The 19723-nt window shown below is 49.9% G+C and overlaps 8 protein-coding genes across 8 annotated transcripts; 4 read left to right on the top strand and 4 right to left on the bottom strand.

Annotated features, from left to right (window-relative positions):
* Positions 1-542: 542 nt before the first annotated feature.
* On the bottom strand, positions 543-1360 carry LTR84_008099 (uncharacterized protein; the record flags this gene model as incomplete). Its single annotated transcript, XM_064851649.1, has 2 exons — positions 543-1328; positions 1352-1360. 2 exons carry the CDS (start codon positions 1358-1360, stop codon positions 543-545), a joined length of 795 nt encoding a protein of 264 aa, XP_064710652.1.
* Positions 1361-2050: 690 nt separating this feature from the next.
* On the bottom strand, positions 2051-3797 carry LTR84_008098 (uncharacterized protein; the record flags this gene model as incomplete). Its single annotated transcript, XM_064851648.1, has 2 exons — positions 2051-2781; positions 2834-3797. The coding sequence occupies 2 exons, from the start codon at positions 3795-3797 to the stop codon at positions 2051-2053; spliced, it is 1695 nt and encodes a 564-aa protein (XP_064710651.1).
* Positions 3798-4579: 782 nt separating this feature from the next.
* LTR84_008097 (uncharacterized protein) lies at positions 4580-5428 on the top strand (the record flags this gene model as incomplete). Its single annotated transcript, XM_064851647.1, has 1 exon — positions 4580-5428. The coding sequence occupies one exon, from the start codon at positions 4580-4582 to the stop codon at positions 5426-5428; it is 849 nt and encodes a 282-aa protein (XP_064710650.1).
* A 1505-nt stretch (positions 5429-6933) lies between these two features.
* MDR2_2 (multidrug-resistance transporter mdr2) lies at positions 6934-11077 on the top strand (the record flags this gene model as incomplete). Its single annotated transcript, XM_064851646.1, has 2 exons — positions 6934-10670; positions 10720-11077. The coding sequence occupies 2 exons, from the start codon at positions 6934-6936 to the stop codon at positions 11075-11077; spliced, it is 4095 nt and encodes a 1364-aa protein (XP_064710649.1).
* Positions 11078-11673: 596 nt separating this feature from the next.
* Positions 11674-12249, bottom strand: LTR84_008095 (uncharacterized protein; the record flags this gene model as incomplete). Its single annotated transcript, XM_064851645.1, has 1 exon — positions 11674-12249. One exon carries the CDS (start codon positions 12247-12249, stop codon positions 11674-11676), a length of 576 nt encoding a protein of 191 aa, XP_064710648.1.
* Positions 12250-13118: 869 nt separating this feature from the next.
* On the top strand, positions 13119-13559 carry LTR84_008094 (uncharacterized protein; the record flags this gene model as incomplete). The annotated part of the gene is made up of 1 exon (XM_064851644.1): positions 13119-13559. The coding sequence occupies one exon, from the start codon at positions 13119-13121 to the stop codon at positions 13557-13559; it is 441 nt and encodes a 146-aa protein (XP_064710647.1).
* Positions 13560-13994: 435 nt separating this feature from the next.
* On the top strand, positions 13995-15571 carry LTR84_008093 (uncharacterized protein; the record flags this gene model as incomplete). Its single annotated transcript, XM_064851643.1, has 2 exons — positions 13995-14977; positions 15073-15571. 2 exons carry the CDS (start codon positions 13995-13997, stop codon positions 15569-15571), a joined length of 1482 nt encoding a protein of 493 aa, XP_064710646.1.
* Positions 15572-15988: 417 nt separating this feature from the next.
* On the bottom strand, positions 15989-19407 carry LTR84_008092 (uncharacterized protein; the record flags this gene model as incomplete). Its single annotated transcript, XM_064851642.1, has 4 exons — positions 15989-17144; positions 17247-17286; positions 17354-18619; positions 18669-19407. 4 exons carry the CDS (start codon positions 19405-19407, stop codon positions 15989-15991), a joined length of 3201 nt encoding a protein of 1066 aa, XP_064710645.1.
* Between the last annotated feature and the right edge of the window lie 316 nt (positions 19408-19723).

Below are 19723 nucleotides of genomic sequence, written 5' to 3'. Positions count from 1 at the left end.
GCACCTATTTCTCGAATCACCTACTCCCTTGAACCATGTCAGCGAATTCCTGGGCATTTTATGGAGTGGTACATCAGACCACCACCAGATCAATAATGATGATGGTCATACCTAGAATCACGAAAAACGCGTTGGAGCGAAGCCTCAAGTTTGATTAACGATGGTGACATTGTTTCACAGTCTAGAGATACTGATCCATTCCTCAATCCGTCAATTCAGACCGACATAACCCGTGAAGAACTCTCGCTCAATCTTGACCTTGTACACAAACACGCTCTTCAATACCACATCAGATTTCGAAGACGACCAATCCAAGACAGCGCTGCGGTCAAAGAGACCCGAGGAGAAGACCCAGACTTGAGGGCACAGGCACTGACAAAGGATGAGACTCCATACTAAGCGGGTTCGGTCCTTGAAGCCTGGGATGTAACTCGAGGATTTGCCAAGGTATACTCAGGAAAGCGATACCAGTTGTCAGGTGAATCACCAAGGCACTCGCCGACGGGGATTGCTGAAGAAAGGTCAGTCAGCATTGAACGTGCTCAGAGCGAAACACACTTACCACGCCATCCTTTCTTTGCTATCTGTGGCAGGATGTGTTGGGTCAGATTGATGGCCGAAAACCGAATCGAGTCATGCTGAATGAGAAGCATATTGCCTGAAGCATCGGTGGCATTGAGAGCAGCATCAGTGGCATTAATCATGGCGTTAAGGTCACCCTCATGCATCCAGTCGGTGGAGTCCGTGGAGTAGCCAACGATGTGATATCCCAGATCTCTCATATCTCTTTGGCAACCACCATTCACGCTGCATTGAAGGAATGGTGGTCTCATGTACGTGGGATACTTGCCAATGATGTTAACTAGGGCTTGTTCATTTTTCGCCATTTCAGCCCTACGATCGTAGGTTGACAAGTTGTTGAGATTGAAATGTGACCAGGTGTGTGAAGCTATTTGATGGCCTTCTCTGCTCATGCGGCCAATTGATTTTGCTCGTGCGTCGGTCTGATCCAAAGCTCCCAGGCCATTGGCGATGCCAGTGACGAAAAAGGTTGCCTTGACTCCAGCTTCGTTGAGAATGTCGAGAAGTTCATCGGTGTTTTCGGTAGGGCCATCGTCGTATGTAAGTGCAATAGTTCCATTCACCTTACATCTAGTGATGAGTTGGCCGTAAGAAACTCCACCAATGTTAGGACGAGCATCATTCAAGGTGTTGTATCCGCTTGGCACAGCCTTTGAGTCACAATACCCAAAGTCTGGCTGGCATTTGGCGGGCACAGCACAGAATTCCGTTCCATTACCCTTCGGGTCCGTCAGCACCCGCGTGATCTGGAGAAGCAGGGGACTTACACAGAATCCATAGATTGAGCAGCATTCCAAGGTGCCAGGGCATGTCCTGTTTCCATTGGTAGGACCACATTTCCTGTCGTCTTCATCTTGCCGGATCTGAAGGGGTGGAGTGAGAATTCCAGAGATGTCCCAGGGATTGATGGTACGGGTCTTCTCATGTAATGGCTTTGCTCCCTAAGCTGAGAGCGCCATAAGATTGAGGGTGGAAACCAAAAAGAGTGCAGGCTGCATGATGAAGTTGATCAACAGCTTGAGCCAATGCAGCAACTATGAATAACAGGGTGAAAAGAAAAAGAGTGGATGATCAAGCATGGGTTGGAATACTCATGCAATGTATCGATGCAGTCAAGCAGTATGGAAGCCGAAGCACAGTAATGTTGTGGGTGAGAAAGAAAGTATGTGTGTGTGTGAGAGAGAGAGAGAGAGAGAGAGGAGAGAGGAGAAGAGAAGAAGTAGAAGTAGAAGAGGGCTGCAGATGGACAAGCGCGACTTCCTCGTCGACCTTCTTCTGAGTTCGCCACCCAGTTTGTTTTGGCAAGCACGCGTCGCCGTGTCTGCTTCAAGTTGGTTCAAGGCAAGAACGATATTGTATCTCTCAATGTGGAATGTAATTGATCTCGTTCTACTTGGTCTTCATTAAAGGTCAATGTTCATAGACTCCATATGTAAACTTGGCCCGACTGCCTGCCGCACTAAACTCCCTATTGAAAGGATCCTGGGATATCATTAGTCTTTTTCTCCTCACTTGGTGTCACCGGCACTGAATGAAATGTGGAGTCTGCTGCCTCGTTCGTAGCGGTTCGAGATAGGCTTTGATCCTTTCCATGCTTTGTCTCTCCTGCTTTCTCCTCAAGCGAGATCTTCTCAAATCCGTCCGATGGAGCCTGGGCTTCAACCGGTGATACTACTCGCTCCGGGTTGCGCGGTGGTAGCGCTGGAGGAAGACGTCTGGGTACCTCAACCACTCTTGCTCTTGTCACCACCGGCACTGCCGTCTGAATTTCAGCATCTGAATCAACATCCGAGAATGATTCCCGGCGATCAGCGTCGTGTTCCTCTTCGTCTTCTACCAGCTGACTGTGTTTCTGGGGAGTCGTGTTTATTGTTGTAGAATCTCTCAAAGCTGTCGAACTTTTCCTATTGGGACTGTGTCCAGCACTCTTGGTTTCGTCCTCATCCGTTTGGGTGCCTCGATCAATACTGGCAAGGCTGTGGGTACTATCTCTCCAAGTTCGGCTTCTGATGGACCCATCCACACTCTGGCGTGAAAAATGGGTATAAATTGGACTGGTCGGAGATGGCTTGAATTCGAATGCAGCAGCACTGGGTCTTTGGTGCGTTCCTGCCTCTCTGATATTCAAGCCTTCGGCCTCTAATGCCTTGACACCAAATGGATCTGGGTCATCCTCGGCGGGGATACCAAATATTGGGCCTGAAATTCTTGATGTCAGACAGACAAGCGATCAATGGTGTTCATCCCTTACCTTCGTTGATCAATTCCATATCACTGGGAGCCACTCCATCCGGCAGGAGGCTGTCATCCACAGCATCCCCCTGAGCGGCTTTTAGTGTATCCATCAACACTTGATACTTATCCACTGGTGGATGACGAAGTTTGCCATTGAGGATATCGGCAACTCCTACACGCTCTCCATAAAAGCTCTCGTTCTCATCAGTCCTTTCGATGACCATATTCCCTTCAAGAGCGACTCCGGCATACAGTCCACGGCTCTTGACATAAGACCAAATTGGCGCTTGTCGCTTGACAACTTCTGTATCAAGTGTTCCACCCAATCCCAGCGGACCAGCAGCCACGCCTACCTCTGTGCCCAAAGTACACCGCAGCTTTGTGAATGCTTCGAGAGCTTTGTAGGTGTTGATGACGAGGACTGAATCATATATATCGACGCCTATAAGAAATCCCAAGGCCATGTTTTGGGTATGGATTCCACTAGGAGGGCTCCATTCACCCGTCTCCGGATGTCTCCCTACAAGAACGCCTGCACCTCCGGATCCCCCAAGTACCCAACCGTAGCGCATGGTTGTGAATATGGCCAGTCCAACGCATTTTTGAATGACCTTCTGTGGAATCTTTACCAGAACTCGCTGTGTGCCCTGCGGGATCCCGACTGCGGTCGCATCACGGGCTTCGATCTTTTTGGCAGCATCCTCTTCTATTTGGTCATAAAAGCCATCCTTGCAGAAGCCTCGGAGAATCCGTGCGGCCTTTTCAGATTCTTTGTCTAGGGTAGTTGGCCAGAATGCTTCAGAGCCAACTCTGTTGGAGAGTCGGTTGACTGGTGCGCCGAGTTTGTCGACGACAGCATAGGCCTTATTGAAGCCAGGTTTCAATCGATTTTCGTACGTTGTACTCGAATAACCTTTCGTTCTTTGCCATAAAGTTGGGCCAGGCTTGGAGGTGGTTGAGGCTGAAGATGGGGTTGCCATTGTGACCTTCGAGGTCAACGGTTGACAGATCCAATGCCACCGAAGGGCAGGTCACGACGGTGTAGTGGGAGTCCACAGATATGCTATTGACATGCCTGCACTGATAAGCTTGAGAAAATGTTCAGCAGAGGATTTTCCGTTGCGCAACTCCAGGTATTATTTACTGATGGTGAGCCAGCCGCATTTCTCGCGCAAGAATCCGGTCGTAGCCGGATTGGCAGGCTTTGATGGAAGGAAGTGAGCAGCGTCGTCATAACCTGGGGGTCGCTTTGACTATCCCTAGCGGGTCGAGTACCGGCTAGTAGACTAGTGGTGGGCATGCTGAGTCAAGCTCTCTAGGCGCTCCAGTTTGACCCGTTGGGCCGTTTCCCGCTTAAAAGAAATGCACGTGAAGCCCAAGGTATTGACGGAGTACGAGATAGGTCCATGCAGCTACGATCCTGTCGTCGCCAACAGTCCGGATTAAAGCCTTATGATAAGCTCCCTATCACATCTACCAATTATCAATTGGCCTCATCTACAGTGTCTGGTTCCTGTTACCTCCACCAATGGTTGAGTAAGACAAGTGAACTTGAGCCAAACTGGTGCCAAAGTGTGCCTCCAGACCTCGGCTCAACAAGCTCACTCCAACTGGCTCCAGGCTCACGACGGAGACGACTAATCAAAACCCAAACGTCCGAATTACATTTACATCCCGATATAAAGACATTGTCCTGTCTACTTGTCAACATCTATAGAGGCTTTCACTCAAGACTCTACAACTTAGTATCAAAGCCGCGAAAATGCCACCAGTTCCACCTCTATTTGTTCTTTCGATTCCTCCCGGATCTGTCGGGTCTTCGACGTCTTCCCAGCAAGGAGCATTCGTTTGCACACAGGCGGCACCTCAGGTCTATGTCCTGTCATTCTCAAGCCCGCCTGATAATCGATTGACTCCGGCATTCAATTCGACATTCCATTTGGCTCTCGACATCATTGAGCAACGCCTGCCCAAAGGAGTGGTCATCACAACATCATCCATCACCAAATTCTATTCCAACGGTCTGGACTATGAGAAAGCAATCGCAGATCCCAACTTCTTCGCTGGAAGTTTGTTTCCGCTATGGAGACGTCTCATTACATATCCCATGCCGACGGTGGCCATGATCAACGGTCATGCCTTCGCTGGAGGACTAATGACAGCCATGTTCCACGACTACCGTATCATGAACCCTCACAAGGGCTTCTTGTGCCTCAACGAATTGGACTTTGGCGCCTCACTCAACCCTACCATGGTGAGTGTGTTCCGAGTCAAATTGGGCATGACCACTTTCAGAAACATGGTCTTGGAAGCTAGACGATATCCGGCGTTGGAAGCACTTAAGGAAGGTATCGTAGATGGGCTAGGTGGTGCTGACGAAACATTGGCATTCATTAAGGAGTTTAAACTGGTCGACAAGGCTCAAGGAACATCATATGGCACAATCAAGGAAGAACTGTACCGCGAGATCATCAGGGATATCGATGAGAGTGCTGGCCACCCTCAGACCGTGGCAGCCAGAGATCTGGACCGAAACCGCAGAAACTTGGAAGCGAAGAAGAGGGTGGACGAGTATGCTGTTGCTGTTGGTGCGCCAAGGTCAAAGTTGTGATCTCCAGCCTACCTAGGTATGAGGCTGTGGTCGAGGAGTGATAAGGCCCCTCTAGCTTATGACTCTTTCTTGTATCATCACCGTCTGCTTCGTCGAGTTTTTCGGAAATTCGGACTCTCGTGCAATGATATTGCCCGAAAACATTAGATGTCTTTCGTTGCCTCCTGAGCATTGAGTGACTCCGTAGCGTGCATGTATGCCACGGACTCCAGGCAGCAGTTATTCTTACGATGGCTCAGACTGGGCTGGATGCGCATTGACATTGGACGAGAGATATTTACCACCGTATTCGAGTCCGATCTCGCATATATTACCTACCTAGGTACCCGCTGTTCAGGAATCATCAATTCTCAGGCTGCCCTTCGGACTTTATGCACCCCGGAGTGGACAGTCTCAGGTGGGAGTTATGAAGCTGGAGGGGACTGAGTTATGCAATGCTTGGCTGCTTTATTTGGGGTGCTGCTTCCGGGCACCCTTCCCCCCAAAAAGGTTACTGCGTAGGCGGTCCAGAAGTCGCCACGAGCGCCCTGGGTGCCCCACGGAACCCACTCCAGAGCCACGATGGGTTAGAAATACGAAACCGCGCGTTACATGGATTCGTACCTAAATTGCTTTAAGCATATTCCCGTCGAATCTCTCCCTGAAATCTTTGTTTGAGTTCTGGTAGATGGCTATTGGGGTGGAATACGAGGAACGAGGCCTGTGGTGCGATGATTCATGATTCATGAAGACCGAGCTCAACTGCGGTGCCACTACATTGGCCACCCTCAGGCAGCTGCAAGCCTACAAGAGTGCCCAGGTGGTAAATTCAAGACTCCGAGTCAGCCCAGATGCAAGATGGCACTGCAGTGTCTCCAAGTCCACGCTCGGAGATGGTGTTTTCCGTGCTAGATTCACTGGCATGGATTTAACATCAGAATCGCTGTGCTTTTCATAGGCCAGCTTAAACAAGCGAGGGCTTTAGCGCGGACCAAGAGGCGAACAACGGCAGGTGTAACCCGATCCCGCCGTGACGGTCACTTGTATTCCCTGGTTGACTCAGGCCTTTGTGGCACCCGAAGACCCTGTGGCTCCTCTATGATTATTATTGTTACTCCTCCGGCCCCGAATACACAGAGTCCGAAGGTTGAACTGCATTTTCATGACTGCATCGACTATCCCCCTAGTACATAGGTAGCATCCCACATATTCACTCGCTTGCCTTCCTTGTATCCTCACCAGACCTTGTCATTCTTGCATTGCAGATATTGCTTTTCGGATCGTTCTCATTCTTGCTTCTGTTCTACCCATATATCCTTACGACACTTAATTTACCTTGCCGCTGTCAAGCCTACGCGTGCTGCGAACATTTCACTCTAATTCACCCACCATCAGCCGCGCCCATATTCATACCGTTCTGAACATCCTTCCCTTCCATCCTACCAATCTCACCATGTACTAAGCAACAACTTCAATATCCATATCGTTCCACGACATTGCTGGGGAACTCATAACACCCGCCTGCCATGGATCCAAATGGACAGGGCGACGTGACCAGAGGGGCCACTTCGGTGGAAGAGAACATGGAGGAGAAACAGAGATCAGCCTTGGGAATAACTACAGAACATCAACTCGACACCGAAATATCAGAAAAGACTCCCAGAACACCAGTCTCGGCCGCTCCAAAATCCCCAAATTCTCCCGTATCTCCAGACTCCCCTTCGTCTGATGATTCTCGCGCCGTTGATCTCAGGAAACTCGATTCGGAAATCGTTCAAGTGCGCGAAGTCCCAGAGGGCGACGCTGCTCTGGCTCATCTGCCTGAAAATGAAAGACTGGTTCTCAAAAGGCAGCTGGATGTTCCGGATGTCAAAGTCACATATTTCTCCCTGTACAGATACGCCACGACATGGGACAAGGTTTTCATCGCTATTGCGGTCTTCACCGCAGTCGGAGCGGGCGCGGTTATGCCATTGATGACGGTGATTTTTGGAAACTTGAGTGGCCAATTCCAAGGCTTAGCTCTAGGAACTGCGCTGAATTTCAAGTCGATCTTGAACACCTACGTTCTCTACTTTGTCTATTTGGCAGTTGGAGAATTCGTCCTAATCTATACGTCGACCGTTCTCTTTATCTATACCGGCGAGCACATCACCTCCAAGGTCCGAGAACAGTATCTCAGAGCGATCCTGAGCCAGAACATTGGCTATTTCGACAAAATTGGAGCTGGAGCCGTCACCACCATGATTACTGCTAATACCAACCTGATTCAAGAGGCCATCAGCGAAAAGGTCGGTCTCACTCTCACTGGAGTCGCGGCTTTCTTTGCTGCTTTTGTCATTGGCTTCATCAAGTTCTGGAAACTTACATTGATTTGCATGAGCTCCGTTGTAGCCATTGTTGTTCTGATGGGCGCTGGCGGTAGAAAGATGTCTGGCTGGAACAAAAAATCCCTAGCCGCATATGCCATTGGAGGCTCAGTCGCCGAAGAAGTGCTTGCATCCATTCGAAACGCTGTTGCATTTGGTACACAGGACAAACTGGCGAAACAATACGACATTCACCTTCAAGAGGCACGACATTGGGGCATCCGTAGCAAGGCTGCTCTTGGCTGCATGATCGGATCTCTTTTGTGCATCATCTTCCTGAACTATGGCCTGGCTTTTTGGATGGGATCTCGATTCCTCATTAGTGGTGAGACGACCTTGGCTCAGATTCTCACCATTGTTTTGGCTGTCATGATCGGCGCCTTCTCTTTTGGAAATGTTGGGCCAAACATACAACATTTTGCTGCTGGTGTGGCTGCGGCATCCAAGATTTATGCCACTATTGACCGGGCATCCCCATTGAATCCATTGTCAGATCAAGGAGCGACACTTGAACATGTGGAAGGTGCTGTGGAACTCAGGAATATCAAGCACATCTATCCTTCACGAGCAGAAGTTGTTGTCATGGAAGATGTCAGCTTGAACATCCCCGCAGGCAAGACCACGGCTTTGGTTGGTGCATCTGGTTCGGGCAAATCTACGATTGTTGGGCTAGTGGAACGATTCTATGACCCAGTTGGAGGTGCTGTCTATTTGGATGGTCACGACATAAGCACTTTGAATTTGCATTGGCTCCGTCAACAGATTGCTTTGGTGCAGCAAGAGCCCGTCCTCTTCAGCCAAACCATCAAAGAAAACATCAAGAACGGATTAATCGGCTCCAAATACGAAGAAGAGTCTGAAGAGAAACAAATGATTCGAATCATTGACGCTGCCAAGAAGGCCAATGCACACGACTTCATCTCTTCTCTCCCGAATGGATACGAGACTCATGTTGGTGAGCGTGGTTTCCTGTTGTCTGGTGGTCAGAAACAGCGAGTTGCAATTGCCAGAGCAGTTGTCAGCGATCCCAAAATCCTGCTACTGGATGAGGCTACGTCTGCACTGGATACTAAATCGGAAGGAGTCGTTCAGGCGGCTCTCGATGAGGCAGCAAAGGGTCGAACCACTATTGTCATTGCTCATCGCTTGTCGACGATCAAGACCGCGGACAACATTGTTGTAATGCAAAATGGGAGAATTATCGAGCAGGGTACTCATGATGAGTTGCTCGAACTCAAGGGCGCATACTATAACTTGGTCTCTGCCCAACGTATTGGTGGCGACAAAGACGATGATTCTGAGAAGGACGTCGAAGGCGGTGATGAAGAAATGGCTCGAATACAGTCCAAGAGATCTGCAAGCTTGGCAGGTGTCGATCCAGACGACGAGAAACTCGCCCTTGGTCGGTCCAAAAGTCAGAAATCTATTTCGTCAAACATTCTCGCCGAAAAATCACAGGACGGTCAGGCTCGATACTCTCTTGGCACATTGATCAAATTCATCGCTCGCTTCAACCGCACAGAATGGCGTTTGATGATGGTTGGATTCTTCTTCAGTTTCATTGCCGGCTCCGCTCAGCCTGTTCAGGGTATCTTCTTTGCCAAGTCAATCGTATCATTGTCTCAGCCGCTCCCTGAAAAAGCAGACCAGATCCGCAGTGATATCAGCTTCTGGTCACTGATGTATTTGATGTTGGCATTTGTTGATCTCATTGCAATGGTCGTTCAAGGGACTGCCTTTGCCTATTGCAGTGAGAGTCTAGTGCAGCGGGCTCGCGATGGTGCATTCCGGAGATTTTTGAGACAAGACATCTCCTTTTTTGACGAGGAACAGAACTCTACAGGTGCCCTAACGTCATATCTATCAACCGAAACAACACATCTGGCCGCAATTTCTGGAGCAACTTTGGGCACGCTGATCAGTTGTACTTCAACGCTGGTTGTGGCTGTCGTCATATCTCTGGCAATTGGCTGGAAGTTGGCACTTGTCTGCTGCTGTGCTCTTCCTGTTATTCTCGGGACTGGATTCTTCAGATTCTACATTTTGGCCAAATTTACCGCTACCGCACAAAAGCATTATGAAAAATCGGCTGGATACGCCTGCGAGCACACCAACGCGATCAGAACTGTGGCTTCCTTAACCACTGAATCGGAAATTTATGGCGAATACCGACGACAACTTCGAGATCAGCTTGGTGTATCTCTGAAAGCCAACTTACGTAACTCGTCATTGTACGCAGCTTCACAATCAGCAATGTATTTGGCATTTGCATTGGGCTTCTGGTATGGTGGCCAGCTTATGGCAAGTGGCGAGTACACTATGTTCCAATTCTTCATTGTCTTCTCCGAAATCATCTTCGGAGCACAGTCTGCTGGAACAGTGTTTTCATTTGCTGGAGATATGTCCAAGGCTAGAAATGCAGCCGCTTCGTTGAAGAAGTTGTATGACCGTCAACCCACGATCGATCCATGGTCAACGGACGGGGAATCTATCGAAACTGTTGAGGGCTCGATCGAGTTCCGAGATGTTCATTTCCGTTACCCTACCCGACCTGATGTACCTGTGCTTCGTGGCCTCAACCTGATTGTCAAGCCTGGACAGTATGTTGCACTTGTTGGTGCTTCGGGTTGTGGAAAATCGACAACAATTGCAATGATGGAACGCTTCTACGACCCCTTAGCGGGCGGGGTCTATATTGACGGCCTGGAGATCTCGAGGCTGAACTTGAACGACTATAGGGCACAGCTTGCCTTGGTCTCACAAGAGCCCACTCTGTACCAAGGCACAATCAAGGACAATGTACTCCTTGGTGTGGATAGGGGGGAAGTGAGCGACGAACAAGTCATTCGTGCGTGCAAGAATGCTAACATTTACGATTTCATCATGTCGTTGCCGTAAGTTGTTCCGTATCCCCGATTCGATTTCATTGACTAACAGTAACAGTGATGGATTTGCTACCGATGTTGGAAGTAAAGCAGCCTTACTTTCAGGCGGTCAAAAACAACGTATCGCAATTGCTCGAGCACTAATCCGCGATCCCAAGGTGTTGCTCCTCGATGAAGCAACATCTGCGCTAGATTCCGAATCGGAGAAGGTCGTACAAGCCGCCCTTGACGCAGCCGCCAAAGGCCGAACAACCATTGCTGTAGCACATCGACTCAGCACGATTCAGAAAGCAGACGTTATCTACGTATTCGATAAGGGCGTCATTGCCGAGTCCGGGACACATTCGGAACTGATGGCACTAAAAGGAAGATACCGAGAGCTAGTCAGTCTCCAAAGTCTGGAAAAACAGCACTAAAATTGCTCTTGGCCCTCAAGAGGACGCCAGATGTTGATGATGAAGACCATGATGGGTAGTGGTTGTGAGTGTGGCAATTCTTTCGTCTGCTGCGTTGAGCGCATGCTTCTGTTCCGTGTATATCATTACCACCAGGCGATTGAGGATTTTTCGGGGAAATGATAGATTTTTGTAATTAGATGGATGAAGGAAGGTATGTGGATACCTGAATGCAGAGTTGATGTCCTCAAGCCTCGTCGAGGACAACGATCTGGGATAGCTGGCCTGAATATGATTGGTTTGGTTTGTTGGCCCAGAAGACGTGGATGCTAATGGACTGGGAGTGACGGTCCCAGGGGTGAAAGGAGCAAAAGCAGATGGAGATCAACATCTCTGCTCGGCCATAGACACTCAATAGTGAAAGGCTGGGGTCCAGTGTCTGAGACCCCCTTGCATTTTTGGCTCAGAATCATGAGAGAATATCAATCAGAACCACCGTTGAAACACCACGCCGGTTCCGCGTCTGGTTTCTGTGAAGCCTCTAGAAATACAACACTCGGTATTTGAGCCCCGATCCCCGAGAGCTCTGGCCATCGATACTCATACTCATACACAGACTAATCATCCCCCACGAGCACACCCCTCTCGTCCAACACCTCGGCGACCCGCTTGCCCTCCCGGTCCGCGATCAGCGATAGCATGCCCATGGCGGCGTCCTTGATGTCGTTGTACCGCCTCAGTTGCGCGATGTGGCGTGTGAAGATCGCTTGGGCGTCGAGGATTTGTTGGTCGTGGGTCGGAGATTGTGGTCGTTGCTGTGGTTGAGAGTCAGATGGAGATGGAGATTGTTGCTGTGGTTGTGGTTCTTGCTGGAGGGCGGCGAGACGCGATAGTGTGGTCGTGAGTTGGGTTTCTAACGAGGCGAGTTCGGCTTCGAGGGCTGAGATTGATTTAGGAGTGGGTTTGGGTTTGGGTCTTATTCGTGTTGTTGTGCCCTGGCTTGATGTTGGACTTGTCTTGGTCTTGGAGGTTGTCGAAGTAAGTTCCCGGTGAGGAGTCCCACGGGTGTCGACACTGGGAGTGATGCTACCCAGGTCCTTGTTGGTGTTGTTACGGGCGGTGGGGAGAGAAGACTCGCTCATGCCGCTAGTCCTTGCATCTGGCGCTTCAATTCTTTGCTCGTCGGTTGTCATCCTGGTGGTGTCGTAGTGGAACGGCCGAACGCACATGTCATGCTCACGATCACCTGCAGCCTCGTTAGGTTCGTATCAGAGGAATCGCTGATAACGAACCACTTAGGCTCCCTCCTAGAGAATTTCCCTACTTGTGATGCAGTTCATGGTATTGCGTAAACTTTGCCCTTTTGGTATGTTCACAAGCGAGAGAAGGCCAGGATTTTACCTTTCGTACCGAAACCGAGGGGCGGGGTTCGGATTTGTTGCGAGGCCTGCAAAGTCGGAATGCAAGCGAGTACGAGCAAGTTGGTGTTTGAGTGGTCCGAGAATCGAGATGCGGCGATCGCTTTCGCTTCACTCTGTGCTCGCTCGCAAGGATACCCTCACATGGGAGGGTATGGCCTCGATGGTCTACGAATTAGGCAGTCAGGCCCCTACTTAGTGAGCACCGAGGGAGCCACGCCTTTTGGACTTGGTGAAGAGAGTTAATTACCTAGTACCTACTAGTCTTATAACTTATACTGATCTTAGTATAAGGTTAGGTCAATTACGTCGCTGTTTTAATACTAAAGATAGGCACCAGCGACCGAAATAAGGAAGTGACATAAGCAGTGGAGCCGAGTACGCGTTTGGTAGTATCCGTATCCATATCACGGTTGAGCTTGTATCCATTCTCTGGTTTCTTGTCATTTCACAAGTCTAGGAACAACTTGGAAGTCAAGATGGCAGAAACAGCGCCAAAGAGACAAGCATGCACGGGATCCTGCCACTGCGGATTGACGCAGTACATTGTGTATCTCACCCTTCCGCATCCCTTCTCATCATCGAACCCACCAAAACCAACCGACCAAGAAATCTATCGGTGTAACTGTACCACGTGCCACAAAATGAACATGTTCCACGTCAATCCCGCCAATCCTGCAGACGACTTTATGCTCCTCTCGCCACTGGATCCAGATCACGGATTGAGCACCTATCAATGTTACGAGATGAGAGGGAAATACTATTTCTGTCCGAAATGTGGCGTGAGGTGTTTCACGTTTGGTGGTGTCGGCGAGACCATTTTTGTTGATTTGGGAAAGATCGAAGTTGGCGATGGCAAGCAACTTGAACGGAAGAGAGAAGTATGGCATGCCAAATGGGATGGAGAGGAGGAGCCCATACCGTATCTTTCTGTCAATGGGACGGCGATTGATTATCGAGAGGATTTCGATCTACGTGTGCTCACCGAGCAGAAGAGAGTGCAGTATTTTGATGATCGAAGTGAGCCTGAGGAGAAGAAGAAGCCGGCCAGATGGGATCGACCTCACTATGGTGGAAGTTATTGATTGATAGGGATTTATACGATACGGACAACGCTAAATAGATACTTGTATTTTTTGTTAATAGTAAATACTAAGTAACAAGTCTAGCTGAAACATCAACTCTCTAAATAAATGCCAAGTACTAGTTAGTTACCTAGTAGTATATCTACAGACTTCGGGAGACAGGGGCGTGGCTTACTCAACTACTGATACCACCTCTCTAACTTCACTCGTTTACCTGCATGATCTCAACAACCAATGACCCATGTCTTACACGGGCGGGCACAAAGAGAGCATACCACACTTAAGGTCACACTTCCCCTCTAATCCTGCTGAGCAACACATGGGTGCTGCTGGATTTCATAAAATGAACCTGGGGCCCCCATGGCGTCCACTCATTTTCTTACCCTGAGTCGGGTTCCCAATCCATCGATGCTGAATCCCTGGTGAGTCCACATCATGGCACTTCTCTCGCCCATCACCACAATCCTCTCATCCATCGTCGTGTATGCAATATGGTGGCTGTACCGTCTCAATCGGAACATCACCTCAATCCCACCCGAGGCTCTTCAACTTTCAGGCGAGCCTTGGACCAACGATGACATCCGAAATGCATGGAACAAGTTTGAGAGAGTGGAACACGATTTCACAAAATATCTACCACCGAAGCAGAATCGACGATACGTCGTCTTTGGAGGGTCAGGTTCGTCTCCCAATTCCTCTCCTCACCCATCCACCGAAGCACCATGGACTGTGCTCGCCCACACCACTGACTGCATGACAGGCCTGGTGGGCGGCTGGATCGTGGAGCATCTGATTCTACGGGGCGAGGACCCACGCGCCATTCGGATCGTCGACCTCGCAGCACCCCGGCGAGAACACGCCGTCAAAGAGCACGTCACCCACATCAAAGCCGACATCAGCGACGCAGCATCCGTCGACAGCGTATTCTCACTGCCCTGGCCCAAGGAGGTGGCAGATCTCCCGCTCACGGTATTCCACACGGCCGCCTACATCCAATCCGGACACCGCAGCAAGACCTCCCTCCCCATCTACCTCCGAGTCAACATCCAGGGCACGCGAAACGTGCTGGACGCCGCCAAAGCCGCGGGCTGTGACATTCTGATCGCGACGTCCTCGGCGTCCATCGCCTTGAAAGCCCAGACGGTCTTCTCCTTCCTCCCCTGGCGGCGATACCCGGATGGATTCATCCAGGTCCACGACAACGCCGAGGCGGAAGATTACGATGCGCCCCTCCACCGCTTCGCCGGTTCGTACGCTTGGTCCAAGGCTCGAGCGGACAAGATGGTGCGAGACGCCGACGACAAGAAAGCCCGCTTCCGCACCGGCACCATCCGGCCAGGCCACACCATCTACGGCCACGGGGACGAGAACGAGAACAGTCTGCCAACCAAATACCTGATCCGTGGTGGTCTCCCAACGTGAGTCTAGTCCAGCTAACATGGTCTTCTCAAGGTCCAACACAAACACTATCGGTCAGACACGCAGCTAACTAAACCCCCCTCCGTTTGAACAGATGGCTATCAAACTTCGCCCTGCAACTCGTATCCGCACAGAACGTGTCGCTAGCACATCTACTGTACGAATCGCGAATCCACAGCCACGACCTGGGCGGCCAGGGCTACGCGATCAGCGACGCCGCCAACCCACCGATCCGGTACGCGGACCTGGAACGCTTCCTCGAGCTGCTCGCGCATCCGGCGACCCCCGTCCGCTGGCGCTACGTGCCGCCCGTCCCGATCATGCTGCTGGCGTATCTGAACGAAGTGTACGTCACGCTGCAACACGGGTATTTGTCCTCGATCCTGCCGCGCTTGTCGCCCGATCTGGAGTTGCTGCAGCCTGCCATGTTCAATTGTGCGAACATGCATGTCGTCTATGGTGGCAGCAGGGCCCGGGAGGAACTGGGCTATCGCTCGACCCACACGACGCTCGAGGGCCTTTATCTGATCGTCAAGGAGTGGAATGATAATGTCGAGGCCAAGATTGCTGCTGCGAAAATCCCTCCGCTCTGATTCATTGTGTCAAGCTTCAGCCCTTAACTCCGCAAATGCCCCCAACCATTAGTCGTGTTTTCACGCGGGCCAAAAATGTCACACTGTCCCAGAATCTAAACGTTTGGTAATAATTTACACCGACTGCAGTTGAAATAACAACCGCAGCTAGGCAATATTATTTTATGACAAAGTACTAAACATAGTGGTTGCTCGTAGGAGTGAGGAATGTAGGGAGAAGATGCAGAGGAGTATTCGGCTTGAACCATCCCACCAATCACGGCATATCCACACTCTTTGTTCCACTCGTCTTGTCAACCATCGGCGGCAGTTCACCATCGTAATGTACCTTGAGGGTCGTTGGAAACATCCAGTACGAGCTTTGGTCTTCTTTCATGCAGACGTAGCCTCCGAGTGGTTGAGGAACCTGCCTCAAGGTCAGCATTCAGTCCATTGATAATCAGTGCAACTCCATGTTGGACTAACCTTTTTGATCTGTCCCTGAGGTCCTGGAGCTCTCCTGAGGTTTTGCAGTTTCCCAACTGTTTTGAGCATTGATCCCAGGGCCACCATGTTGATGTCCTTTCCCAGACAAGTATGGATCCCGATACCATAATGGATGTATGACTCAAGCGGCCGATCGAGGCGTACCTGGTCAGGATTTGGAAACACTTTTGGATCGTGTGAAGCAGCAATGAAACTGGCAATGATCTTGTCCCCTGGTTTCACTATGATCTGTTTCCCGTCTTCCTGGAAAACGTGGCTGACTTTGCTTCGACGAAGATTCCCAAAAGTCCCAGCGATTCGTGCCCCTTCTTGCGCATATCGTACCAACTTATCAAAAGATTCCTGACTGTCATCTCTTGATAGTCGCTGAATTTCTGGCCAATGGGATATCCCTTCACCTAGGTAGTAGTCGATCATTTGTGAAAAAGCCTGGGAAGGGTGTGGTACCATCGCAGTTGCTGTCGGGAGAATCTGACTATAGGTCATAGCGCTCGTCGTCATTCCTGTATCTTTCAGGCGACGGATCAGATTAACACCATAATTCTGGAGGGTGTTGTCGTTTTCCCGGAAACTGTCGAAAAATTTGGCAGCAAAGGATGTCGCTGTGATTGACTTGACGTTGGCCTCAATCAACTTACCCAGCATCGTGGCCACTTTCTTCGCCACGACCAGGAGAGGGAATGATTTCGCCGGATCGAAATCAAGCAGGGCCGCAGTAAACATGACACACATTGCCATCCACAGCTCGTGCTCAGTGAAGATACCTCTTGGATTCTCCGCCGTTTTCAAGGGCAGCAAGAACATCTTGGCAGCAAAATGAACATGGGCCAAATTTCCAACATCTCGCGTGAGATCAACTTGATTGAAGTTGGCAACTTTGCAGCTTTTCTCATGAAGGAGCCGGAGGGTGGTCTGTTCGTAAAACTTCCTGATATCATCACGCCATGCCTCTTGATATAAGAGTTGGCCCATGGTTTGACGCTGCTTCTGGTGGAAGGGACTATCCCCACTCATACAAAAACCCTCAGATTCCATGCCCATGATAGGACCAAGTTTTTCAGCCCAGAGAACAGGAAAGTCTTGGGCTCTCTTGAGCATATATTCTATGTTCTGATGTGATGAGATAGCCATCATTGGAGGAATAGAAGCAGGCTTCCCCCAGTCATAGTCTTGGTATCGATCCAATGACTTCATTATCTTTGCGTTTTCACTTGGAGTTGTCATAGGATCTGGATAATTCATTTAGCAACAGTATCGAAGGGAACCTCAACAGTAGTAATTGGGAAGTAGACTTACAGTGAGCATAAATGCTGTCGGGTTTGAAATGCCGGGGCAGCGTGCGAAGCATCAACTTGTAGAACACCGCTCCTCGACTGATGCTCATATCGTAGGCAATCTCATTGAATCCCCAATTTGTCATTGAACCTGGGTTCCAATCCAAGGTATAGAATCGGTCTCCTCGAATCAAAGTAATGGCGTCCGATAGGATTACACGAGAGATTGTGTAATTCGGACAAATTCCAACACCTGGAACCATGGGGTCCTTTATATCTTCGATCGCGATACCGGGATATATCTCGATGTGATCTGGGTGTTCATAGAGGTGCCTCAGTTGGCTTACAATTTGCGGGTCACTGTTGATCTCTTCGAAGGTTTCATATTTTTTGAGTCCAAAGAAATGCCTGTACTCATTCAAGGTGCACAGATTCCATGATCTGGACTGCATGATGCCAAGCATGGTGATTGCTCGCATTGACTTTGGGACATTTCTCGCACCAAATGATCCAGCCACTTGGTCAATTCCCATGGTCATGATCCGGGCAAGATCATCATCGTTGAATTTGCCATCGGGACCCCGTTTGAGATTTGCAAATGGTCCTTTCTGGGGATCTTTCGAAAGTGCATGTTCGAACTTGCCCAAACCCATCAAGAGCTCTTCACAGGAGGCGCCATGGGGTGACTTCCCAAGTATGTCTCGCAGGATAGCTTCAGTCCATTTTTCATCCGCCTCTCCAACACAGGAATGAAAGCGGTAAGCCAGGTTGAATTCCGCACTAACCTGATTGCCAATTCCTCTTGGGGTGACATCTTTGCCATAACGGGAAGTCATATCGGCCCTTGGATCTAATTGCCATGAGCTATTAGTGCGGTGCATATTCAGGATGGTCGGAAGGTAGTCGTATAGCGCAATGTTGATGTATAGTCCGCACGTTACGAGTCGGCCAGTTTGGAAGAGGTCATTGTCATACTTTGCCCATGCAGCTTTGATTGACTGTGGAGACCCTCGATCTGATGGCTTGGTGAATCTACCTTTTTCATTGATTGCAGCGAGCTGCTGGACGACGTAGTTATGAAAGCGATTGAGCAAGATGAGCATGACGCCGCAAGCCGGCGGAAAGGCTATAAGTCGTCCTTCCGCGAAGCAGTCGGCTTTGATTCTCCCATCCTTGAAAGTTCTCATCTCATTCTGATCTTCCTGAGTATCACCGTATAGAATTGAAAGGTCCAGGTAACTGGAGGTTGTGCTGATGCTATTGTCAATATGGTCGGTTTGGAAACAATCTAAGAACGAGTTAACAATGAGCATCGGAATGCCGCATCCATAACTCACCATGGATGATGAGGGAGGCCCAATTGAAGAAAATACTGGAGATATTGTTTGGGTGTGGCTTGAACTCCTCTCTCGCTAGCAAGGAGTCAAAAAGCAGTCCCGGATCTGGGAGAGCGGCTGGTTGGATTGTCACCAGGTCGATGGAGCGAGCATATGGAGTATTAGCAGCACCAAGCTTTGGGTAGAGGTACGAGTTGTTGGACCCGTCGGCCGAACGATAGCGATATTCATCTCCTAGGTATGTCAGAGGGGGATGGGACAATGAACTCCATATTTTGTCCTGCAGGAGCCTTGTCAGGTTCACACGATGGGCCGAATGATCTGGGAGACCTGATACTGTTTGGATGACCTGCTCCATGAACATCTTGCGGTCATTCTCAGGCTTGCCGCTTGCCTTGGCTTCCAGAATCTGAACGGCTGACTTCAAGTCATTCGGACCTAGAGTTTTGAGATCAGCCAGAATTCCAGAGTCCTGCTCCTCAGTCCCAACGTATTGCCCGTCACCAGATTGGGTAGGTAGAGGACGTAGTGAAGCATGAATCAGTTGAGCACATTCTTGGAAGGTTCGCTCAACGTCTTTGCGGCTCGGCATGGGAGTGTTATAACGCGGCTGGAGAGGTGATGCTGGTGGAGTGATGGCTTGTGTTGGGTTTGGGTCAGGTGTGAGGTCAGCGTTTGCATGACTTGGGATTGTTGGATCTCCCGGCTGTGGATAAATGGCCTCATCCAAGGCAGGCATGGAGGTTTTTTCGGAGAGTCATGGCTAGGAGTGCTATGTCGTCTCCTGACTCTGGAAGAAAGCTTGCGGAAGAGTGCCATTGTCGAAGTGTTGCAAGGGGATGATATAGGGTTAAAGCGAAGGTGGAAAAATAATGAATGGTTAATGCTGTGAGTACTGTTGAGACTGTTCTCCAGCTGATGCAGAGGATATTAGAAGATCAATGGAAATGTGTGATGAGGGAGGGAAGAAATGCAGTGAGGTCAAGAGACCCTGAAAGGTGCTGCATGGCGAATTTGCGGGAAGGAGCATGTTCATTTGAACATTGAGTGTACCT

This window comes from Exophiala bonariae, assembly GCF_035927105.1.
Source record: "Exophiala bonariae strain CCFEE 5792 chromosome Unknown scaffold_3, whole genome shotgun sequence".
NCBI lineage: Eukaryota > Fungi > Ascomycota > Eurotiomycetes > Chaetothyriales > Herpotrichiellaceae > Exophiala > Exophiala bonariae.
Note: the sequence above shows the minus strand (reverse complement) of the source record. Positions and strands in the feature narration are given on the sequence as shown.